Genomic DNA, 20,456 nt, shown 5'->3' on the forward strand with positions numbered 1-20,456 from the left:
TTTGTTTTCAAGGTTTTTATACTAAGGTTACATAAACACACGGGTACAAAATCAAAACAATGTGTCTTAGCTGAGGTTCCCTCTGATCTGACTCATGCAGAAATAAGATGACCACCTCTGGATGATAGTACGGTGGTCTCTTTGGCCTGAGCTGGTGAATGATAGATGGAATGGCCCAGTCACTCGAACGTCTGTTTCAGCTTTGGCTTTATTCCATTGGCTGTAGTGCTGTGCACCCACCACTAGATTGTAGTGCTGAGCAGGCTAGCTGATTCCATGGTGCTGCTGTCTGATTTGTGTTTCCTGCTGCCTGACTCTGAATGCTGCAACACAACAACACAGACAATCATTATCTATTAATTGTACTCTACACCAGGTAAACTGAGTGAGAGAATGTTCTCATTTACAACGACAGTTTCAGTGGAGAGAGGGGTTGAGTGAGCCATTAGGAAGCCCAACCAACAAGTGTGTGTCCTACATGTCTGCGGAAGATGCGGTCCATCAGGCTGCGTTTGAGGCTCGCAGCGGTCTGGGTCCAGTCCAGGTCAGGGGGTCTGGAACCCTGAGGCCCGAACACATTCAGTTCCTTGAAACAACCCATCTCTATCATCTATGAGAGAGAAGGAGAGTGAGGAGGAGGAGAGCGAGGGAGGAGGAGAGCGAGGGTAAGGAGTTAGTCATCTCAATTAGCATATGACCAAACCATACCTAACCTCAAATTGCTACCAATATGATTACATTTAATTGAAATATGTGCAATGTAATTGAATTTAACAGAAGTAAATCAAATGTAATAATCTGCATGTTGTGTTGACCTCTGTCTGCCAGGGTATGGCCACAGAGCCTGTGTTAAACTTGATGTAGAAGTCGTTGTCTGCCCTCTCCAAAATGACTCCTTTTACTGTGGAGAACTCATCAATGTCCTGAACATCCTGGCAGTACACTGCTCTGGGCTGGAGAGAGTGAAGTGGGGTGGAAAGATGGAGAGCACAGAGGGAGGGAGAAGTATTCTTACTACAACATCTAGTATCGCATATTATATCATTTTAATTGTAGTTTTACAGATTATTTAGTCTGTCTACCACATACTATAGCGGTTAAAGTTAGCAAGCGGTGCCGATGCACCAAATCTGGATCCAACAGGACCCTGAACATCTTCTACCCCCAAGACATAAGACTGCTAAATAGTTAACCAAATAGCTAACTGGACTATCCATATTTGCACTAACTATTTTGACTCATCACATACACTGTGGCTACTGCTTATTATCTATCCTGCTGCATAGTCACTTTACCCCTACCTATATGTACATTTCTACCTCGTACCCCTCCACATCGACTCGGTACTGGTACCCTGTGTATATAGCCAAGTTATTGTTACTTATTGTGTATTTATTTCTTGTTACTATTTTATATATTTTTCCTCTGCATTGCTGGGAAGGGCCCGTAAATCAGCATTTCACTGTTATTCTACACCTGTTTACAAAGTATGTGAAAAATAACATATGATTTGAGTTAGGGTATTTACATCCGGTTTGAAGGGTGGCTCAATGACTCCGGCCTCCAGCCTCCTGAAGTTGATGGTTCTGAAAAAGGGATGGGACTTAACCCCATACACCCCACTCCCCTGACACCCCAGCCTATGTCTCGGGTCTTTATTCAACAGCTGAGAGCGCAAGAGATGGAAAAAGAAGGATAAGAGAGAGAGTGAAGGAAAGAGAGAAGAGAGAAAGAGGGGGAGACGAGAGAACATCCATGCAGTTACAATGTAGAACAGAATTTGCTCGTTGACTGGTTTCATGTCAAATCAGAGTAAAACTGTAATCTTACCAAGCGACAGAAGTCTTTCGTCTCGTTGCTAAATATCTTTCCGTACTCCTCCTCCTCCTCCTGTATCCTTCTCTCCATCTCATTTCCAATCAATCGCTCCCCTTTTCTCTTGAATGGGGATCGTCCTGCCGTCATTTCGTACACAAGGCAGCCCAGGCCCCACCAATCAGGGCTCATCCCGTAGTAGTCGTGGCCAATCACCTCTGGAGCTGAGGGGAAGAAGGAGGGGTTTGGAAATGTTGGTTCACTGTTGTTGCTCCCAAATTATATATCCAATGAGGCTCAGTGATAGTACAACATCTGGAGGTAAACTGTGATGTAATTTTGATAGCACGTTGCAACATTTTGACCACCGTGGATATTTGGCATCTAAAAAGTGTGCAAGTATTCTCATGATCTTTCATACACCCTGCATCTGTGTATTCTGCTAGATATGAGTAGACCACCTGAAAGTGTACAGTAGGTTAGAGCCACGTACCCATGTAGCCCAGGGTGCCCACCCTGCCTCGTACCAGATTCCCCTCAGATAGCGTCACCGCCAGGCCCAGGTCTGAGATACGGATGTGCCCTGGGACGGGTTGAGAGGGGTGGGGGATCAGTGGACCATTAGTTCATACAGCAAAGGGTAGCAACACATTTTCAAGAGATTTTCACTCGTGGAAAATCTCACGGAACACAAATAAAGTACATGAGGAGAAGGAGGGTTCTGGCACATGACGTGACAGTGGCAGTGTGTACTGGTGTGTTTGTGTGTGTCAGTGGAGGCTCCTCAGAGGATGAAGGGGAGGACCATCCTCCTCAGTGAATTTCATAAAAATTGTAAAACATTAAAAAAGTTATCCTTTTTAGATAAAACTATACTAAATATATTCATGTCACCAAATAATTAAAACACACTGTTTTGCAATGAAGGTCTACAGTAGCCTCAACAGCACTCTGCAGTGTAGCTGGAGGACAGCTAGCTTCCGTCCTCTTCTGGGTACATTGACTTCAATACAAAACTTAGGAGGCTCATGGTTCTCACCCCCTTCTATAGACTTACACAGTAATTATGACATCTTCTGGAGGACATTCTCCAGCCTATCAGAGCTCTTGCAGCATGAATTGTGTCGTGGAAAATTGCAAGATTATGTTATAATGCTTGTATTGCATAATATGTTTATGTGATATACGTGTCTATTATAATGTATTTCTTTGGACTCTAGTGTTGGCAGTTGCACTTTTCCCTCAGCTGGGGCTCAGTCACTTGCGGCCCAGAGAGGGGAGAGGTCAGGCTTGTCTTTTACATATCCCTGGTGCTATGCAGAATATCAGAAAGGGAAGAGGACAGGATGGAACATTGCCTTCATATGTGAATGTATCTGTTAAACCATGTGAAGGGATGGCGTGATTAAGGGGGAACCAATTACTTGTCTCCACAATGTCTGTGCGCAAGTCACTCCCTCCTTTGGCATTGGGGGGAGGTGTATGGCAGTGTCTGGAACCATTGTATGTCCTCTCTGATGTTGCACTTATCCTGGGATAGTGTATGACATAGAGGCTCACTCCCCTCAGTGAGCTTGTCCAGGAGTGGGGTCAAGAGGGGGTTTACTTGAGATGGGAGTATCTAGAGTTGACAATTGATTTATGCCATTGGATGAGATGGTGTTTTTGTGCTATGAAGTACCAGGAACGGGATTAGAACCATGTCTTAGGGACCAAACTGAACGATAATGTATAGCGAATGCTATCTGGCTATGGGATACTCCTCTCTCAAGTAAAAGTCTTTCTTTGTGAACTGTTCCTAAGATATGTGGTTTGTCATGTAGGTTGAGAGGGGTGTATCTTGGCTATAAAAGATCTTTGTACTTTTGTGTTGTCACTTTCAATGGTTCATTAGAAATGGCGCATCATTGAAAGTCATTGCTAATGCAAAGCTCTTATTATTATTAAAAATGTAGTTTAAGTATAACTCTGACTGGTGTGTGAAGTTTGTTTCTCCTCATTTGGTAATACAGAAATTAGCCACCACAACTGACATGTCTACCCAATTAAAGGATCAGAGAATGAATCTAGTAGTGAAAGCATAAGCTACAGCTAGCTAGCACTGCAGTGCATAAAATGTGGTGAGTAGTTGACTCAAAGAGAAAGATAATTAATTTCTTCAAAAATGAAGGAGAAGCAAGAGAGAAATCGAGAGAGAGCTATATTTCATAATTTTTCACTTTCACATAGCTATTTAGCTAACAAATGCAGCTAGCTAGCTAGTTTAGCCTACTCAAACACCCGGCTCAAACAGAGGGATGCTATGTTAGCTAGCTGGCTATGAATATCCAACACAACACTGGAACTCTTCCAATTCATGGTAAGCTTTTGGTTTTACTAATTTATTGCCACCAGGCCTCGCCAGTGTAACTGATAAACTGCTTATTGAACTGCTTACTGACTGTACACTGTAACGTTACTACATGATTGTAGCGGGTTTACTAACACCTTCGTTCTATTAGCTATGTTGACTATGACATTACTTTAGCTAATATGGTGACAACAATGCAGGCTGTGTGTAGCGATTATGATATGGTTTGGCTTGGAAAGGTTTTTTCGCCTGGTAACATACAGCTGATGTGTTGTGCATTGAATTCCACAAGCGAAGGGAAAGGGTGAGAGGAGGAGAGTGCATAGATGCGAGAAGGAATACAACGTGGCTGCTATGAAAGTGAACTGTTTTTACGTGTGATCAGGGATGTATTCATTGTGTGTATTCAATTCTTAAACAGAAGCAAATGGAACGAAACAGGGATAAACATAACTAAATCTGTCCAATAAAAACTCTCGTTTGCAACTGTTGGACTAATGATTACACTCTAGACTAATGATTACACTCTTGCCTGCAACTAGATGCAGGCAAGAGTGTGCAAGGCGGTATTGAATCTGTCACCTCAAATTTTTCTCTCAATCTGACCGCACCTACGTTGTAAACTTTCATTCATAGGCTAGGTCGTAGCAAACTCATGATGTGTATAGGGAAAAAAATCTTTCTCATCTTAAATGGCACCGACCGCCACTGGTGTGTATGTGTGTATCATGTGAGATCGTTACTAGTTACAGTTGTATGCTTGGTATCGTCTACATGTGCTTCCAAGTTTCCAAACACGCTGCCAAGCTTGGAACAGGTAACAATAAGATTATCTAAAAATAGACTAGACCTGGTTGTCACACAGTGTATATTCACTTCCAGATAGACCAACCGCCCATGTTTGTGATTGTGAGAAAATCTCATCTTAAATTTCATCACCAGGATATCCTGCTTAGGGAAACTACAGTGCCTTCAGAAAGTATTCACACCCATTGACATTTTCCACATTTTGCCTGAATTTAAAATAGATTAAATTTAGATTTTGTGTCACTGATCTACTGTACACAGAGTACCCCATAATGTCAAATAGAAAAGCTGAAATCTCTTCAGTCGATAAGTAATCAAACCTTTTGGTCTAGTTGCAACCAGGTCTAGTTGCCAGAGAGCAAGGAAACCGCTCAGGGATTTCACCATGGTGACTGTAAAACATTTACAGAGTTTAATGGCTGTGATAAGAGAAAACTGAGGATGGATCAACAACATTGTAGTTACTCCACAATACATTTTTAACCTTTATTTAACTAGGCAAGTCAGTTAAGAACAAATTCTTATTTACAATGATGGCCTACCCCGGCCAAATCCAGACAACGCTGGGCCAATTGTGCACCACCCTATGGGACTCCCAATCACAGCCAGATGTGATGCAGCCTGGATTCAAACCAGGGACACCTCTTGCATTGAGATGCAGTGCCTTAGACCACTGCGCCACTCGGGAGCTAACATAAATGACAGAGTGAAAAGAAGTAAGCCTGTACAGAATATACAAAATATTCCAAAACATGCATCCTGTTTGCAATAAGACACTAAAGTAATGCTGCAAAAAATGTGGCAAAGAAATTAACTTATTGTCCTGAATACAAAGCGTTATGTTTGGGGCAAATCCAACACAACACATCACTGAGTACCACTCTTCATATTTTCAAGCATGGTGGTGGCTGCATCATTTTATGGGTATGCTTGTCATCGGAAAGGACTTGGGAGTTTTTGGTTTTCTTTTTATAAAAAGAAAGGAATAGTTCAGTCTGATGGGAGACATATACATTGGAGTTGCTTACCAAGACGGCATTGAATGTTCCTGAGTGGCTTAGTTACAGTTTTGACATAAATCGTCTTGAAAATCTATGGCAAGATTTGAAAATGGCTGTCTAGCAATGATCAACTTGACAAAGCTTGAATAATTTTTAAAAGAATAATTGGCAAATATTGCACAATCCAGGTGTGCAAAGCCCTTAGAGACTTACCCAGAAAGACTCACAGCCGTAATTGCTCCCAAAGGTGATTGTAACATGTATTGACTCAGGGGGTTGAATACTTATATAATCAAGTGTTTTATTTACCATGAATAAACGGGGGTGGCAGGTAGCCTAGGTAGCCTAGCCGAGTGTTGGGCCAGTAACCAAAAGGTTGCTAGATCAAATCCCTGAGCTAACAAAGTAAAAAACTGTCGTTCTACCCCTGAACAAGGCCCCACTGTTCCTAGGCTGTCATTGAAAATAAGGATTTGTTCTTAACTGACTTGCCTAGTTAAATAATAACAGAATACCATGAATAAAAATATCAGAAATCTACATTTTCTTTCACTTTGACATTGTATTCTGTGTGGACGGTTGACAATTAAATCCATTTTAATCCCACTTTGTAACGCAACAAAATGTGGAAAACATCCAGGGGTGTGAATACTTTCTGAAGGTACTATAGATCCTACATGGCTAGAATGTGAAGAGTTAGGATGAATGATATGGGTCTGAAGCACATGTATTGATTGCGATATCATTAAAGTGTGCCTACCGTTGTCATCCAGAAGGATGTTCTCTGGTTTTAGATCCCTGAAACAAAAAACAAAGAACAGAAATCAGTACAATGCCTTTTCAATGTCACATTAATCCATTTTAGCATACTCCATGAGACTTCTCCACCCTTTTCCAGAAGTGTGCAAAAAGTGTGCAAACACTTTCTCGCATGGATTTAACAATGGAGGAAACTCCCTCCAGCCAATGCTTACACCGATCCTACGCTTTTAAAAAGGATGTAGAATCAGGATGGAGTCAGTGTCTACTGACCTGTAGACAATGTTCATCTGGTGGAGGTGGTGGAGACCACAGCAGACCTCAGCAGCATAGAACTGAACCCTGTCCTGCTCCAGGCCTAAAGTACCCATGTTATAGATGTGGAAACGCAAGTCTCCTCCGTTCATTATGGTCAGCACCAGACAGAGAGACTGTTTGGTTTCATATGCATACGCCAGACTGACCTAGAGAGAGAAATAAAGACAGAGCGTTAGAGGAAGAGAGGACACAGAGAGACAGAGATAGAATGAAAGAAAAGGAGGGAGAGAGAGAAGAGAATGGAGAGTGAGAAGAGGATGAAGAGAGAGAGAAGATGAAGGAGAGAAAGAGAAGAGGATGGAGGGAGAGAGAGAATAGGATGGAGAGAGAAGAGGATGGAGAGAGGGAGAAGGGGATGGATAGAGAGAGAAGAGGAAGGAGAGAGGGAGAAGAGGACGGAGAGAGAGAGAAGAGGATGGAGAGAGAGAGAAGAGGAAGGAGAGAAAGAGAAGCAGATGGAGAGAGAGTGAAGGGGGGGGAGAAAGAGAAGAGGAAGAAGAGAAAGGAGGAGGGAGAGAGAGAGAGAGAGAGAAGAGGATGGAGAGAGAGAAGAGGATGGAGAGAGAGAGAAGAGGAGAGAGAGAAGAGGATGGAGAGAGAGGAGGAGGGAGAGAGAGAGAAGAGGATGGAGAGAAAGGAGGAGGGAGAGAGAAGAGAAGAGGATGGAGAGAGAGAGAAGAGGATGGAGAGAAAGAAGGAGGGAGAGAGAAGAGAAGAGGATGGAGAGAGAGAAGAGGATGGAGAGAGAGAGAAGGGGAGGGAGAGAGAAATGGAAGACGAGAGAGGAGGAGGGAGAGAGAGAAGAGGATGAGAGAGAGAAGAGGATGGAGAGAGAGAGAAGAGGATGGAGAGAGAGAAGATGATGGAGAGAGAGAGAAGAGGATGGAGAGAGAGTGAAGAGGAGGGAGAGAGAGAAGAGGAAGAAGAGGGAGGAGGAGGGAGAGAGAGAGAAGAGGATGGAGAGAGAGAAGAGGATAGAGAGAGAGAAGAGGATAGAGAGAGAGAGAAGAGGATGGAGAGAGAGAAGAGGATGGAGAGAGAGAAGAGGATGGAGAGAGAGTGAAGAGGAGGGAGAGAGAGAGAAGAGGAAGAAGAGAGAGGAGGAGGGAGAGAGAGAGAGAAGAGGATAGAGAGAGAGAGAAGAGGATGGAGAGAGAGAGAAGAGGATAGAGAGAGAGCGAGAGAAGAGGATGGAGAGAGAGAAGAGGATGTAGAGAGAGAAGAGGATGTAGAGAGAGAGTCCTACCACAAATCTGCTGTTAAGTGTCTCTAGTATCTGTTTCTCATTGAGGGCCATCGCCTCTCCTCTCCCCTTCTTCACGTGAGTCTTCTCCAGCTTCTTACACGCATACATCTTCCCAGAGGCACGTGCCTGGAATGCCCACACCTGGGGGAGAGGGGAGGGAGGAAGGGAGAAAAGGATAGAGAGAGGGGGAGAATGTATGAGACGAATCCTCACTATCACATTTGTTGTTACACATGTGCATCTGAAGTTAGAGTTGGGTCAATGTTTTCTGATTTTAGATTTTTCTAAGAAAAATTGTGAAAACATGTTCGTCTGTTCACTCTTGAGGAAAAAGGTGCTATCTAGAACCTAAATTGTCTCATCGGCTGTCTCTATAGGATAACCCTTCAAAGAAACCTTTTTGGTTCCAGGTAAAACCTTTTTGGGTTAAATGAGGAACCGTTTTCACAGAGGGTTCTACATGGAACCCAAAAGGGTTCTACATGAAACCAAAAAGGTTTCTACCTCGAACAAAAAAGGGTCCACCTATAAGGACAGCCGAATATGGGGACAGCCGAAGAACCCTTTTGGAACCCTTTTTTCTAAGAGTGCAGTGAAAGCAGCCTTACCTCCCCGAAGCCTCCCTTGCCAAGCATCCTGTACTGTCTGAAGATGTGTTTGGTAACAGGCTGTCTGGGGGGAGAGAAATACACAGAGTGACTGGTGTCAGGCATTTGTGGTCATGTCTCACTTAGTTTGATTATTCAGTCAAACACACACATGTCCATATGCACTGACCTCTCTACCATCTTCCACTGCAGGAAACGGTCAAAGTACATGCTCTGCTGGTACTGAAGGAAGGGGGCGCCGCTCAGGTACTCATGGAGGTCACTGTAAAAACACAGTAAGAGGAGGTGAATTCCCAGCACACACAGCCCCTCACAGATATGGGAGGGAAGGGAAGGGTGGAGGAAATTGGGGTAAAGGTCAGAGAGACTCACACTGTGCAGTCAATGAAGATGTCTCTACTGTGCTGCTCCTCCAGACTCTCCCTACACCTCTCACCATAGCACTCTACTACCTGTACACACTCAGATGACTGGCAAGACAACATACACATTTACAATTAACTTGCAAAAATCTCAAGTGAGAAATCAACTTTTATTGTGTGTGTGTGTGTGTGTGTGTGTGTGTGTGTGTGTGTGTGTGTGTGTGTGTGTGTGTGTGTGTGTGTGTGTGTGTGTGTGTGTGTGTGTGTGTGTGTGTGTGTGGGTGTGTGGGTGTGTGTGCGTGAGAGAGAGAGAGAGAGAGAGAGTGTTTAAAGACGGTACCTGTCTACTGAGGAACCTGTTAATGATTTGCATGCCAAAACTCCTCTTCTCCTCATCTGACTTCACCTCATACTCCCCCTGTAGAAATTCAAACATTTATGGACTTATAATTATTGTTTTGTCAACATGAATGATGACATTTTGATGGTCCCTGTCCTTGTCTATTATCTGCCACTGATTGGTATTTTTTTGTATTTTATTAGGATTTCTGGATCATTCTTCATGAATGACCCAGGTCACTAACCTTCAGCAAGGCATCGGCCCAGGCCAATGAGGAAATACAGAGAGTTATGAATAACAGAGTTATTTTTAACCCAGCAGACATAACTTATTTTTTTTATTACAGTAACATACCATTTCTAAGAATGTTATCATACTAGAATTCTTTCCTGGCTGTGTGCCCAAAACACACACACACCCTTCAGAAATATGACATCACTTTGCTGTGACACCGGTCTGTCAGCAGAGCGTACTGTAAAACCTGCTTGCAGAATTATATCTGATCATTTCCCACAATATGGACCATACCACCTCCTCCATAGTGAATAAGGCCTATAGTGGATCATACCATTTCATCCAATAGGGAGTTGCAGTGCCGCAGCTCAGGTTTGCTCTGACAGAAGAGACGGAATAGTTGTCTGCCGATAGGCTGCTTCACACACAGACTGTAGTAGTCTCGCTCTGAAACACACACATTGCACATATAAAACATGCATGCACAGACATACAAACACAAACTCTCACACACACTAAAGCACACACACACATACATACACACACACGCACACACTGACCGAGGGTGTTTGCCAGCTCCATACACTGGCTGATGTGAGGGAAGCGCAGCATGTCTTTCCATTTCCAACTCTTGCCTTTTCGCCCTCCACCTAGAGAGAGATGGAACAGGGGAGAGAAGGGTGAAAGAAGGAGGTAAGAAATGGCGGCAGGTAGCACAGCGGTGAAGAGCATTAGGCCAGTAACTGAAAAGACGCTGGTTCGAATTCCCAAGCCAACAAGGTGAAGAGTCTGTTGACGTACACTTGTGTAACGCACTTAACCCCAATTCTTCTGTTAAGAGCATCTGCTAAAATGGGGAAGGAAAAATAGTATGAGAAATTTGATATTACAGCTGAACTGTCATTCATTTACTGTTTTTCATACCCAAAAGCATGTGAGCTCATTCAACTCTTTGGTTATGTGTTGTATGTAATATGTTAAAATGGGGCCTCAGAAAGAAAACAAAGAAGTAAAAACTATCAGCAGTAAGAACAAACATATCCAACTGGACCCATTCATCCTTGTAGTTACAACCTTATAACCTAAAGGTCTTTCCTCTGTTTACCTGTTCACCTCAACATACCGAAAAAAGACTACAATCAGTCTGTCAACAACAGCCTTTGTTCCTGTGTGTGTGTGTGTGTGTGTGTGTGTGTGTGTGTGTGTGTGTGTGTGTGTGTGTGTGTGTGTGTGTGTGTGTGTGTGTGTGGTCGTTCCTCGTCAGTCAGGTTCCAGCCCTGGCATCCATCCACTCCAAAGAGAAATCTATAAATAGGTATGGAGCAGGAACAAACCTGTGGGACCACATAGCACTGCGATCCACACACACACACACACACACACACACACACACACACACACACACACACACACACACACACACACACACACACACACACACACACACACACACACACACACACACACACACACACACATACACACAGTGCAGCACTGTGATAAAATTGCTGATCCTGCCTACAGGTGTCACCTACTGATGATGATATTCACAGAACCTGGGAAGGAGTCCAACCTGTTGGTTATGGTTTGTGACCTCACTCTTCCCACACACATACAACCCTGAGCCTGTCACCTTGCTACCTTTCATACAGGTGTATTGAGCCTGTCACTCTGCTACCTGTCATACAGGTGTATTGAGCCTGTCATATTGCTACCTTTCATACAGGTGTATTGAGCCTGTCACCCTGCTACCTTTTATACAGGTGTATTGAGCCTGTCACCTTGCTACCTTTCATACAGGTGTATTGAGCCTGCCACCAGATATTTGTTCAGCTCACCAAAACACATAGTGTGTGTGTGTTTTCCTGTGGCACATACAATATGAGTGTACTTGGGCACCTGCTCCACATCAACCACCCAAAGGATTGATTTCTCCTGTAGCCTGTAACAAAATGTGTTGCATCTTAATATACAGTGTGTGTGGCTACTACTTTGTCATTTAGCAAGGTTTCACCCATGACCCATAAAATACAGACAGGACATCTATTAGTAGAGACATCTGTCTTTCTACCTGCTTTCGAGAGAGATTGGGGTTGTTTAACAATGACAGAAAGCTAATTTATTACATCCTGCTTCTAAAGAATGTGATGTGACGAATCCCCTACCACGTCATTACATTTCAAGGAATGAAGTGTGTGTGTGTGTCTGTGTGTGTGTGTGTGTGTGTGTGTGTGTGTGTGTGTGTGTGTGTGTGTGTGTGTGTGTGTGTGTGTGTGTGTGTGTGAGAAAAATAAACTTGAGGAAGTAGTACTGTATAAAATCCCTGCTAGTTAATTCTAAGTGTCAATCAGTCCACTTTTGTTTGTGATCAAATCTTTATAAAAAAATATATTGTTGGGGGGCACATGCACAACACACACATTCATATAATTTAATCGTTTGTTTGCATCACAGAGCCAAAAAGTATCAATACATTCAGTATGTAAAGAAAAAAGAAACAAAAAAAAGAAGGGAGCCTCCATCCCCAACTCCCCAATCAACCAGTCCTCTTTTATCATCCTTTCCTCATTCCTTCACCACATACATTGTTCCTCAGAAGGAAGCAATTTTCTCTGGGACCCATAATCCTACTCACTCACTCACTCACTCACTCACTCACTCACTCACTCACTCACTCACTCTCACATCACTGTAGGTTATGTACAACAGTCGGGTTACGTAAGTCCTTTGTGGTACATGTCTTTCTGCAATAGTTGCAATTACATTTGACATACTATGGGACATTTTGAAATTAACCTTTGTGACACATTCATAAGACTGGCAATAAGGTTAAGAATTACAAGGGTGCACTGCAATCTCACCCATAGCAGGGCATCACCTGTCATGTTAAAATGTAGCCTACTGCAACCTACCCTACTCATCTGTGACACCACAGCACTGTAACAGAGGGCAACACAAACTGGAATAATATTGAGCTCTGAACACACCACTACTCGATCAAGGTGCAAACAGGCTACCTCTAACTTGTCTTTTTATGTTTTTCTAAACTTCTTCAACTAACTATAAGACACATCAATCATTACTGACTTCCCTGGTTAAAGATACAACTAATAAATAAAGACAGACATGATGACAAGTGGCAAACAGAAAATGTACATTTCCTGAAGAAAATGTGTGTGCTTGCTAAAAAAAAGTATTGTATGGTGAAATATGAGGTAATAGGCTAGTATTTACTGCAGCGTTAATTTTTACTGCACCTATATAGGTGTATTTCTTACCTCCCCTGGCTCTGATGAGTGCGCTGTTCGCCACCATACTATCTATCTCCATTGCTGCAGAGGGATGTGGACCATACAACAACAACAAAAATCACAACTGGAACAACTTTCGTTTTTCTCTCCTTTTCCTTATTCAAACAATCCGTCTTCAAATACAGGTTTAACCATCCCCCAGAAGATGTACAGTCTGGTTCTCTTTCTCAAACCAAGATTCCATCAAAAAATGAAAGTGTTAGTTAACAAAATACTGAACATGTAAAAACGAAGTAGCCTACTCTAAATATAAGGTTGTTTAAAAAGTGAGATAAAGTTCGCGTCACTAATCCGCGGAGAGGGAGTGTTAGAAACGGAATGTTATTGGCAACATATTTGACTACACTAAACTGAAAAACTGAGTAGGCGTAGATATGCTTATCTAAAATCTTCACATATAGTCATTGTGTAAAATAGAACAAGCACGTCCTCTGCTGGTGATATATAAAACTACAGCACTGTCAGCGTGCCCACTGTTTTGTCCCTTGAAGTTTTCCGTCAGTTTCGTTGTCAACGGATGACTCAACACTATACACGTCAGCTACTACAGCGACTGAAATGACTGCAACACGTAAGAGTTAAGTTTCAGAGTGGGTGGCAAGTTAGTCCTAAATATTTCCAAACTAAAAGCATTGTATTTGGGACAAATCATTCACTAAACCCTAAACCTCAAATAAATATTGTAATGAATAATGTGAAAATGTAACAAGTTGAGGTGACTAAACTGCTTGAGTAACCTGTCATGGTCAAAACATATTGATACAGTGGTTAAAATGGGGAGAAGTTTTTCCATAATAAAGCTCTGCTCTGCCTTCTTAACAGCACTATCAACAAGGCAGGTTTTTATTTATTTATTGTTATTTATTTGATTAACAACACACAAGGCAGGTCCTACAGGACCTAACTACTGTTCAGTCGTGTGGTCACGTGCCACAAAGAGGGACTTAGGAAAATGTGTGAAAGGCATTGACATGTTGAATGCACGGAGCTGTCTGTTTGAACTACTGGCACACAGCTCAGAAACCCATGCATACCCCACAAGCTCTCCCTCGCCCTCCATTTGGTAAATTCGACCACAACTCTATCCTCCTGATTCCTGCTTACAAGCAACAATTAAAGCAGGAAGCACCAGTGACTCGGTCTATAAAAAAGTGGTCAGATGAAGCAGATGCTAAACTACAGGACTGTTTTGTTATCACAGACTGGAACATGTTCTGGGATTCTTCCGATGGCATTGAGGAGTACACCACATCAGTCACTGGCTTTATCAATAAGTGCACGTCGTCCCCACAGTGACTGTACGTACATATCCCAACCAGAAGCCATGGATTACAGGCAACATTCACACTGAGCTAAAGGGTAGAGCTGCCGCTTTCAAGGTGCGGGATTCTAACCTGGAAGCTTACAAGAAATCCTGCTATGCCCTGCGACGAAACATCAAACAGGCAAAGCGTCAATACAGGGCTAAGATTGAATCATACTACACCGGCTCCGACTCTCGTCTTATGTGGCAGGGCTTGCAAACTATTACAGACTACAAAGGGAAGCACAGCCACGAGCTGCCCAGTGACACGAGCCTACCAGACGAGATAAATCACTTCTATGCTCGCTTCGAGGCAAGCAACACTGAGGCATGCATGAGAGCATCAGCTGTTCCGGGCGACTGTGTGATCACGCTCTCCGTAGCCGACGTGAGTAAGACCTTTAAACAGGTCAACATACACAAGGCTGCAGGGCCAGACGGATTACCAGGACGTGTGCTCCGGGCATGTGCTGACCAACTGGCTGGTGTCTTCACTGACATTTTCAACATGTCCCTGATTGAGTCTGTAATACCAACATGTTTCAAGCAGATCACCAGATCGTCCCTGTGCCCAAGAACACAAAGGCAACCTGCCTAAATGACTACAGACCCGTAGCGCTCACGTCCGTAGCCATGAAGTGCTTAGAAAGGCTGGTAATGGCTCACATCAACACCATTATCCCAGAAACCCTAGACCCACTCCAATTTTCATACCGCCCAAACAGATCCACAGATGATGCAATCTCTATTGCACTCCACACTGCCCTTTTCCACCTGGACAAAAGGAACACTTATGTGAGAATGCTATTACTTGACTACAGCTCAGTGTTCAACACCATAGTACCCTCAAAGCTCATCACTAAGCTAAGGATCCTGGGACTAAACACCTCCCTCGGCAACTGGATCCTAGACTTCCTGACGGGCCGCCCCCAGGTGGGGAGGGTAGGTAGCAACACATCTGCCACGCTGATCCTCAACACTGTGGCCCCCCAGGGGTGCGTGCTCAGTCCCCTCCTGTACTTACGGTTCACCCACGACTGCATGGCCAGGCACGACTCCAACACCATCATTAAGTTTGCAGACAACACAACAGTGGTAGGCCTGATCACCGACAACAACGAGACAGCCTATAGGGAGGAGGTCAGAGACCTGGCCGGGTGGTGCCAGAATAACAACCTATCCCTCAACGTAACCAAGAAAGTAGGTAGATGATTGTGAACTCCTGGAAACGGAGAACCTAGCACGCCCCCATTCTCATCGACGGGGCTGTAGTGGAGCAGGTTGAGAGCTTCAAGTTCCTTGGTGTCAACATCACCAACAAACTAGAATGGTCCAAACACACCAAGACGGTCGTGAAGCGGGCACGACAAAGCCTATCTACACCAGGCGGTGTCAGAGGAAGGCCCTAGAAATTGTCAAAGACCCCAGCCACCCCAGTCATAGACTGTTCTCTCTACTACCGCATGGCAAGCGGTACCGGAGTGTCTTGAGTCAGTAAGTATTCAACCCCTTTGTTATGGCAAGCCTAAATAAATTCAGGAGTAAAAATGTGCTTAACAAGGCACATAAGTTGCATGAACTCACTCTGTGTGCAATAATAGTGTTTAATAGTATTTATAAATGACTACCTCATCTCTGTACCCCACACATACAATTATCTGTAAGAACCCTCAGTCGAGCAGTGAATTCAAACACAGATTCAACCACAAAGACCAGGGAGGTGTTCCAATGCCTCTAAAGAAGGGCACCTATTGGTAGAGTGGTAAAATAAAAAGCAGACACTGAATATCCCTTTGAGGATGCTGGAGTTATTAATTACACTTTGGATGGTGTATCAATACACCCAGTCACTACAAAGATACAGGCATCCTTCCTGACTCAGTTGCTGGAGAGGAAGGAAACCACTCAAGGATTACACCATGAGGTCAATGGTGACTGTAAAACATTTACAGAGTTTAATGGCTGTGATAGGAGATAACTGAGGATGGATCAACAACATTGTAGTTACTCCACAATACTAACCTAAATGACAGAGTGAAAAGAAGGAAGCCTGTACAGAATACAAATATTCTAAAACATGCACCCTGTTTGCAACAAGGCACTAAAGTAGTACTGCTAAAAATGTGGCAAAGCAATTCACTTTTTGTCCTCAATACAAAGTGTTATGTTTGGGGCAAATCCAATACAAAACATTACTGAGTACCACTCTGCATATTTTTACTCATAGTGGTGGCTGCATCATGTTATTGGTATGCTTGTAATCGTTAAGGACTGGGGAGTTTTACAGGATAAAAAGAAACCGAATAGAACTAAGCACAGGCAAAATCCTAAAGGAAAACCTGGTTCAGTCTGCTTTCCACCAGACACTGGGAAATTAATTTACCTTTTAGCAGAACAATAACTTAAAACACAAGGCCAAATCTACACTGGAGTTGCTTACCAAGAAAGTGAATGTACCTGAGTTGCTGAGTTACAGTTTTAACTTAATCTATTGGTTGTCTAGCAATGAAAATGGTTGTCTAGCGATGATCAACAACCAATTTGACTGAGCTTGAAGGATTTTGAATAGAATAATGGTCAAATGTTGCACAATCCAGGTGTGGGAAGCTCTTAGAGACTTACCCAGAGAGACTCACATCTGTAATCGCTACCAAAGTTGCTTCTACAAAGTATTGATTCAGAGGTGTAAACACTTATGTAAATGAGATATTTCTGTATTTCGTTTTCAATACATTTGAAAAAATTTATTGTTTTCAATTGAATCCATTTTGAAATCAGGCTGTAACACAACAACATGTGGATTAAGTCAAGGGATGTGAAAACTTTCTGAAGGCACTGTACCTCAAAAAGGAATGATCGCTGCTAAGCCTAAATGTTTTGATCGATGGCTGAGGTAAAGTGACCCATCTCTCCTCTCATTTCCTACACTACTCTGCACTCTATGGTTATTATTGATCCATGCTTCACTGCAGAGGACCCAGCCTACAGTATCTGCCATTAGACATTCCCCTCAGTCGCTCACTCACTACACTCATTACTCTGGAATCTATTTAATCTAAGACTTTTTATTAAGGAGGTCTGACGCCAAATCCTCACTATTTTGTGTTAGGGTATTCCCACATGTAGCCTGATGGGGATTGAAGTAGCCTCCTCAGCCTGCGTGAGAGAAACTGTCTGAAGTCCCACAACGCTGTGGGAGAGTGAGCCCTCTGTATCATTAACAGTCACTTAAGCATATTTGTTAATTAGGCTATAGTACTATAATAGGTACTAGGCAGGGTACTAATAATGGTTTACTCGGTGAGTTAGTGTAGCCTATAAGGCATGGCCGTAATGTGTCAGCAAACTAGGTCTAACTCCTTCACCTGTGTGTAACAAGGCAGTTTTGATGGCACAGCAGTTTTGAAGCCTGCAAGGCATCTGCCAGCTGACTTTCAGCATATGACCTTGTCTTAATGGTGGGAAATGATTAGACCTAATCCCTGATAATCCAATAAAGTCGTATTACTCTCGGGGAGGGGCGCAGGCAAGGGCAGATTGAGAGGGAGAGAGAGTCACACTGTCACATGTAAAAAGAGGGAGGATAGTGTTGGATCTAATTTGGATCTGACAGATTACCTTTCAGTTTTCCACTCATTTCCATGTGAGTTTAAAAATAATTTGTACTGTAGTCCTATCTGTCATCATTTACCTTTATGGATGAGGAAGAGAAAACACAACATTTAATCTAACCTGTCTTTCTGTATCAATAACAGCAGTTGGCAAAGGCTTATCCAGCCATGCATATTGCTACTGACATGGATAGTTTATCCAACAACTCCAACTTTAGTATCAGGTTTCAGGTAAGACTCAATTGCAGACTGTGTCGAAGTAACAACATTTATTACAACAACAGGGGCAGGCAAACGACAGGTCAAGGCAGGCAGGGGTCAATATTACAGAGTAGTGGGGCAAAGGTATAGGAGGGCAGGCAGGCTCAGGGTCAGGTCAGGCAGAAGTCGGTAATCCAGAGTAGTGGGGCAAAGGTACAGGACTGCAGGCAGGCTCAGGGCAGGCAGAATGGTAAAAAACGTGAAAACAGGAACTGTAGACAAGAGGGAAGGGGGAAACCGCTGGTAGGTTCTACGAACAAAACAAACTGGCAACAGACAAACAGAACACAGGTATAAATACACAGGGTATAATGTGGAAGATGGGCGACACCTGGAGGAGGGTGGAAACAATCACAAAGACAGGTGAAACAGATCACGGTGGGACATTAGTATGATGTGAAAGAATAATGCAGGCCAGGCAGTGGGTTCAGTGGGTTGACAGGCAGTACAGATCTTGTTATAAACTGTTACATGCCCGCTGCCAGGCAACCTCATCTGGCAGGATCAGAAGGAATGACCAGACCTGCCAAGACAATTCTGCAAATTCATGCCAATGTCTCTCTGACAATTTTGATTGGATGTTAGGGAGATGAGCTCATATCCTGTGCGATGGAGCCAGAAAAACTAGAATGGTTCATTATTCACATCCACAAGTGACCCTTTGTGTTTGTGTGCGTTTTAGATGAAGTTCTGGAATGTACTCACAGATGGAGCTATTGCCATCTCTCTTCCCCGTTCCTCCCCTAGATACTGCCCAAATGAATGTGACCCAATTGGCTGACGAGATTAAGGGGAGGTTAAACATTTTTTTTTAACCTTTATTTAACTGGGCAAGAAAATATTCAAATTTTCAATGACAGCCTAGGAACAGTAGGTTAACTGCCTTGTTCAGGGGTAGAACAACAGATTTTCACCTTGCCAGCTCGGGGATTCGATCTTGCAACCTCTCGGTTACAAGTCCAACGCTCTAACCACTAGGCTACCTGCCGCCCCAATTATTTACCCCTCTGTTTCTTTGGGATGCTGACTGTTGCGTAGCTCACCTTGGGCCTGTTCACTGATGAACATTTAGAATGGAGATAAAAATACAATCTGTAGAGTTGTGAGATTCGCTATTTTACTCATCATTAATTAATAACCTCTCTAGGCTAGGAGGCGGTATTTTCACGTCCGGATGAAAAGCGTGCCCAAAGTAAACGGCCTGCTACTCAGGACCAGAAGCTAGGATATGCATATTATTAGTAGATTTGAATAGAAAACACTCTGAAGTTTCTAAAACTGTTTGAATAATGTCTGTGATTATAACATAACTTATTTGGTAGGCGAAACCCCGAGGACAAACCATCCAGGATTCTTTTTTTTGAGGTCATTCTCTTCAATGAGGTTTCTATGTGGATCTAGATTTCTAAGGCACTTGCTTGCAGTTCCTATCGCTTCCACTGGATGTCAACAGTCTTTAGAAATTGGTTGATGTTTTTCCTTTGTGTAATGAAGAAGTAGGGCTGTTTAGAACGAGGGTCGAGTCTAGTGTACTGTTTGTTAGGGGCGCGTGACCTGAAAGCTCGCTCCACTTTGTTTTTATCCACTATTGAACGCAGTTTATCCCGTCTTAAATTTGATCGATTATTTACGTAAAAAACTACCTAAAGTTGTATTAGGAAAGTTGTTTGAAATGTTTGGACAAAGATTACAGGTAACTTATTAGATATTTTGTAGTCATGTTCCGCGAGTTGGAACCGGTGTTTTTCTGTAATAAATAAATGGACATTTTGGAGCTATAACGACAGAATTAATCGAACAAAAGGACCATTTGTGATGTTTATGGGACATTTTGCAGTGCCAACAGAAGAAGCTCGTCAAAGGTAAGGCATGAATTATGTCATTTATTTCGGTTCCAAATAAATGACATTATTACGTGTTCCACCACCCATGTTATTTACATTATTAAATGTCCATGTGGGCTCTGTTATGTCGGTAAAACCACCCGCTCTCTCAAACAGAGAATTAGTGAACATAAAAGTTCAATCAGGAGAAACGACAGGGATTATCCAGTAGCTGTACATTTCAATGACCTGAAGCATGACATTTCCAGCTTTAGATTTTGTGGCATAGAGAAAGTTAAGATATCAG

General features: G+C 43.0%; 1 protein-coding gene and 1 pseudogene across 2 annotated transcripts; one reads left to right on the top strand and one right to left on the bottom strand.

The window, feature by feature from the left end:
- On the bottom strand, nt 1–13,483 carry LOC139544179 (G protein-coupled receptor kinase 5-like). Of its 2 annotated transcripts, none has more exons than XM_071350995.1 (16): nt 13,119–13,483; nt 10,401–10,490; nt 10,175–10,287; nt 9,607–9,684; nt 9,277–9,356; nt 9,074–9,166; nt 8,905–8,968; nt 8,297–8,437; nt 7,006–7,196; nt 6,734–6,771; nt 2,309–2,398; nt 1,831–2,039; nt 1,529–1,666; nt 816–953; nt 479–610; nt 1–323 (listed from the first exon to the last, which is right to left on the bottom strand). In XM_071350995.1, the coding sequence occupies exons 1-16, from the start codon at nt 13,168–13,170 to the stop codon at nt 243–245; spliced, it is 1,728 nt and encodes a 575-aa protein (XP_071207096.1). In that variant the 5' UTR covers nt 13,171–13,483; the 3' UTR covers nt 1–242. The 2 variants fall into 2 exon arrangements, with proteins under 2 accessions (XP_071207096.1, XP_071207095.1); XM_071350994.1 differs by having other exon boundaries at nt 9,277–9,374; nt 13,119–13,482.
- A 4,768-nt stretch (nt 13,484–18,251) lies between these two features.
- Nucleotides 18,252–20,456, top strand: part of LOC139543436 (tubulin polyglutamylase TTLL11-like) — a 48,553-nt pseudogene continuing 46,348 nt past the window's right edge.

The sequence above is a fragment of the Salvelinus alpinus genome, chromosome 18 (genome assembly GCF_045679555.1).
Source record: "Salvelinus alpinus chromosome 18, SLU_Salpinus.1, whole genome shotgun sequence".
Taxonomy (NCBI): Eukaryota; Metazoa; Chordata; class Actinopteri; order Salmoniformes; family Salmonidae; genus Salvelinus; species Salvelinus alpinus.